This window comes from Octopus bimaculoides, chromosome 26 (assembly GCF_001194135.2).
Source record: "Octopus bimaculoides isolate UCB-OBI-ISO-001 chromosome 26, ASM119413v2, whole genome shotgun sequence".
Classification (NCBI taxonomy): Eukaryota; Metazoa; Mollusca; class Cephalopoda; order Octopoda; family Octopodidae; genus Octopus; species Octopus bimaculoides.
This window is the reverse complement of record NC_069006.1, coordinates 7643710-7648709: the sequence shown is the minus strand read 5'-3', so window position 1 is coordinate 7648709 and position 5000 is coordinate 7643710. Positions and strand designations below refer to the sequence as shown.

Here is a 5000-nt window from a genome sequence, read left to right as displayed (position 1 = left end):
ATAAATCTGTACAGAAAAATCTACAGCTGAGAGGTGAAACTATTTGTTGCTTTTTTTTAAAACTTTTTTACTTGTATTTTTTTTCAGTTGTTGTTGTTGTTGCTTATTAGTTCACATTGCTCCAGCATTGCCTTGTCTCTGATGACAAATAGAAAGAAGGAAAACTAGCTAGCTGACCATTTCTGATGATGTAAATCTATGACTAAAGGCATTCCAGCTGTCATCAAAAACCCCACCACCATTTTTGTTAAGGAGGAATAATCTATGATTTGATGCGTCCTTTAGAAAGTTATCAAATCTGGTCAAAAAGGGCAAGGGAGTTAATTCTAGAATTTAAACTGATTAAAATAGAATGCAATGAAGTGTTTGATACATTTATGAAGTGATTTGGTGGTGTTTATATTTAGGAATGTGAATGCACATAATTTAGTGGTTAGAGTATTCAGCTCACAATCGTAAGGTTGTGAGTTCAATACCTGGCAATATATTGAGTCCTTGAGCAAGACACTTTATTTCGCATTGCTCCAGTCCACTCAGCTGGCAAAAATGAGTTGTACCTGTAATTCAAAGGGCCAGCCTTGTCACATTCTGTCTCTCACTGAATCTCCCTGAAAACTATGTTAAGGATATATATGTCTGTGGAAAGCTCAACCACTTGCAAGTAAATTTCACGAGCAGGCTGTTCCAGTGATCGGATCAATTAATCTGACTCTTCCTGTAGCAGATCAATCATGATCAGTAATGATCTACTGCAGGTTATCATGTAAAGCAATGTCTATTTGAACTGGTTTCACATCCAGGTCTTCAATAAATCCTCATCAACAAGGGACAAATAAAATCAACATAGGGTTAAACTGCAACCCGTCAAACCTACAAATATAAGAAAGCCCTCATTAAGGCTTTTGGATATAAAATTACCAACTCTCTTAACAACCTCTTCATCTGTTTATATTTCTTTAATCTTGACATTGTTTTCCCTCTCATCCAGTGGGGCCAAGGCATGAGAAATTGTTTAATAAGTGCAAGGAAAACCCAAGATGACTTAACCCTTTGTCATTCTGATTACTCTCTGTCAAATGTAATCCTTATTTATTCACATTATTATGAATTAAACATGGATTATCTCACAGCTTTGAGATTTCGACGATGTCATCATCATCATCATCATCATCATCATCATTTAACATCCACTTTCCATGCTGGCATGGATTGGACAGTTTGACTGAAAACTGGTGAGTGAGCTGGGGAGCTGCACCGGTTACCAATCTGATTTGGCATGGTTCCTACAGCTGGATGCCCTTCCTTATGCCAACCACCCCAAGAGTGTAATGGGTGCTTTTATATGCCACTGGCACGGTTGCCAGTTATGCAGCCTCAGCATTGGCCACTGTTAATTTTTAGAATGACATTCTAGGATAGACATATGAGGCATGACATGGCTAGTTTGAACATAGAACAACTAGAATATTTGGACTCTAGATATGAATGGTTTAAATGCTAATATGTTGTCGGCACTCCGTCGCTTACAGCGTTGAGGGTTCCAGTTGATCCGATCAATGGAACAGCCTGCTCGTGAAATTAACGTGCAAATGGCTGAGCACTCCACAGACACGTGTACTCTTAACGTAGATCTCGGGGATATTCAGCGTGACACAGTGTGACAAGGCTGACCCTTTGAATTACAGGCACAACAGAAACAGGAAATAAGAGTGAGAGAAAGTTGTGGTGAAAGAGTACAGCAGGGTTCGCCACCATCCCCTGCCGGAGCCGCGTGAAGCTTTAGGTGTTTTCGCTCAATAAACACTCACAACGCCCGGTCTGGGAATCGAAACGACGATCATCTGACCGCGAGTCTGCTGCCCTAACCACTGGGCCATTTGCACCTCCACAAATGCTAATATATGTTATACATATATGTATGTATAACCATTTGGCACTTAATTTACTTTGCCATCAAATATAATGTTTATTTATTCCCATTGTTTTCAATTAATCTTGCATTATCTCACAGCTTTTAAGATTTCAATAATGTGATTGTTTATCTTTAGAATGACATTGTAGGGTAGGCGTGAGAGACCTGACCTAGCCAGTTTGAATTTAGAATAGGTACAATATTTGGACCTTGAATATGGCTAAATGGATACGTATTTATGTTTGGATAAACCTTTAGCATTCAGATTATTCTGTCAAATTTGATTCTTATTTATTCCCATTGTTTTTGATTAATCCTGCATTATCTCATGGCTTTGAGATTTCAATGATGTGATTGTTTATCTTTAGAATGACATTGTACGGTAGGTGTGAGAGGCCAGGTTTAGCAGATTTTAACATAAAACAGGTAGAATATTTGGTCTGGATGTGGCCAGTTGAATTGTTTAAAAGGTAAATCAATTCTTTCTGAAGACGAGCATATGTTTGAAATGTAAAAGACTTCATCTAATTTTCCTGAATGTAAGTAAATCTAATGTGCCCTGTCTGTTTTTTTTTTTTTACCACATCTCCTGTCTTTTTAAAATGTTGTACCATATATATATGCATATAGGCATAGGCGTGGCTGTGTGGTAAGAAGCTTGCTTCCCAACCACATGGTTCTGGATTTAGTCTCACTGTGGGGCACCTTGGGCAAGTGTCTTCTGCTGTAACCTCAGGCTGACCAAAGCCTTGTGAGTGGATTTGGTTGACAGAAACTGAAAGAAGCCCAACACACACACACACACACACATGTATATGTTTGTGTGTCTGTGTTTGTCCACCCACCATCGCTTGACAACCGATGTTGGTGTGCTTACATCCCCATAACTTAGCGGTTCAGTAAAAAAGACCGATAGAATAAGTACTAGGCTTACAAAGAATAAGTCCTGGGGTGGATTTGTTCAACTAAAAGGCGGTGCTCTAGCATGGCCACAGTCAAATGACTGAAACAAATAAAATAATAAAAGAATACATATGAGGGCTTCCACACAGTTTCCATCTGTCAAATTCACTTGACCATTCTTATGATATTTCTCCAGCCTGTTTTAAGAGATGGACATCCACACTTCAGAAGGTTTATGAAGAGAAAGAAGAAGCGAAACAAGCTGAAAAGATGCTGCAAGATAAACTGGTCCATTTTATTTTCCTTCAGTGGTACAGGATGAGTTTGAACTCACAAACCTCAAAACCACTGCTGTTACGTTACCACAACAAACTACTGGCCAGGTAAAGTGACTGTGGATGTTGTTGTTGTTGTTGATGTGGGTGTTGTATGATAAAATGAATAGAGACAGAAAGAAGCAGAGAGAGAGAGAGAGAGAGAGAGAGAGAGATAAAAGGAATAAGAGAGAAAAGGAGAGAGAGAGAAAGAGAAAAGAAAGAAGGAAAAGGAGAGCGAGAATGAGAGAGAGAAAAACACAGTGAGAGAGAACTAGAGAAAGAGAGAAACAGAGAGGGAGAGAAAATGAGAGAGTGAGAGAGAGAGAGAGAGAGAGAGAGAGAGATTTGACTGTTATTTCTAGCAAGTCAATCAACATTGTAGAAGTCCCCCACATTACCAAAATGGTTTTGTATTAATATATGTTTCTGGTATTTCTTGTAGAGTTACCAAATCTTGGCACCAACTGATTATTCGGAAGCACCAGTGCTCAGACAATTCCCTGTTAGTCTACAGATCTCAACTGTCAAAATATTTCACCAGGTGGCGGTAGGCATCCTGTTTTCTTTTCTTTTTTTTTTTGTTTTTTTGTTTCAATTTGATTGGTTTCTTATATTTGTAACTGATGCAATAGCAAAACCAACAACAGCAGTCATAAAACCAGAATAATGATGATAACTCTTTCTACTATGGGCACAAGGCCCGAAATCTTGGAGGAAGGAGGATTGTCAATTACGTTGACCCTAGTGTGTAACTGGTGCTTACTTCATCAACCCCCAAAAGATGAAAGGCAAAGTCAACCTCAGCGGAATTTGAACTCAGAACGTAAAGACAAAGGAAATACCTATTTCTTTACTGCCCACAAGGGGCCACATACAGAGGGGACAAACAAGGACAGACAAACGGATTAAGTCGATTATATCGACCCCAGTGCGTAACTGGTATTTATTTAATCGACCCCGAAAGGATGAAAGGCTAAGTCGACCTCGGCGGAATTTGAACTCAGAACACAGTGGCAGGCGAAATACCGCTAAGCATTTCGCCCGGTGTGCTAACGACTCTGCCAACTCGCCGCCTTAATAATAATAAAAATAATAATAATAATAATAATAATAATAATAATAATAATAATAATAATAATAATTCTTTCTATTATAGGTACAAGGCCTGAAGTTTTGAGGGAGGGGACACATGCATGTGTGTGTGTCTGCATGCACGTGTGTGTGTGCATGCATGTCTGTGTGCTTGTATGTGTGTGTATATGCATGTGTGTGTGTGTTCATGCGTGTCAGTGGCATTTGGTGGTTGTTGCGTTGGGGGTGCTGGCACACCCAGTGCCACCACATTTCAAGCAGGGTTGCGACACAAGTTTCCCATTAAGATTTGTGATTAAATTAACGAGCAAAGTTAATTATTCATAATGAATTTGCCATTTTCGATGGGTTTACAAGCAAAAACCTAGCACGCCCAGAATATACACCCCAGGGGTATGTGTGTGTATATTGGCAACGAAACTAATTCGTTTCAGACAATCATAGAATGGTGAGAGAAACATGGAATAAAAGATTCTTTCTGGCGCTGGTTTTCCAGGAGGCTGCACGTGGTGTACGACTGCGAGAGGTGCATCAAAGAAAGGAAGAACAAACTCGCCCTACAGCAATGTTTTTCTGGATGGAAACAGGTCATTAATAGAAGACAGCTGGCATCGCATTTCCATCGGAAGTCTCTCTTACGGAGATTCATCACTTGGCGGAGAAGAGCTCAGCAGAAAATACGGAAGAAGATTCTGCTTGAGGCTGAAATGGTAAAATTTAACATTTGTTCTTCAACCTTTCTCTCTTTCTCTCTCTCTCTCTCTCTCTCTCTCTCT

The 5000-nt window shown here is 39.5% G+C and overlaps 1 protein-coding gene across 1 annotated transcript in view; it reads left to right on the top strand.

Moving 5' to 3' along the window:
* LOC106878627 (protein SFI1 homolog) overlaps positions 1–5000 on the top strand; it is a 15833-nt gene that overhangs the window by 8535 nt on the left and 2298 nt on the right. The window contains exons 6-9 of the mRNA XM_014927904.1: positions 1–33; positions 3012–3198; positions 3575–3679; positions 4721–4934. The exon at positions 1–33 is cut by the window's left edge and continues 65 nt beyond it. Of these exons, the coding sequence (XP_014783390.1) occupies positions 1–33; positions 3012–3198; positions 3575–3679; positions 4721–4934 (539 nt within the window). The remainder of the gene's footprint in view (positions 34–3011; positions 3199–3574; positions 3680–4720; positions 4935–5000) is intronic.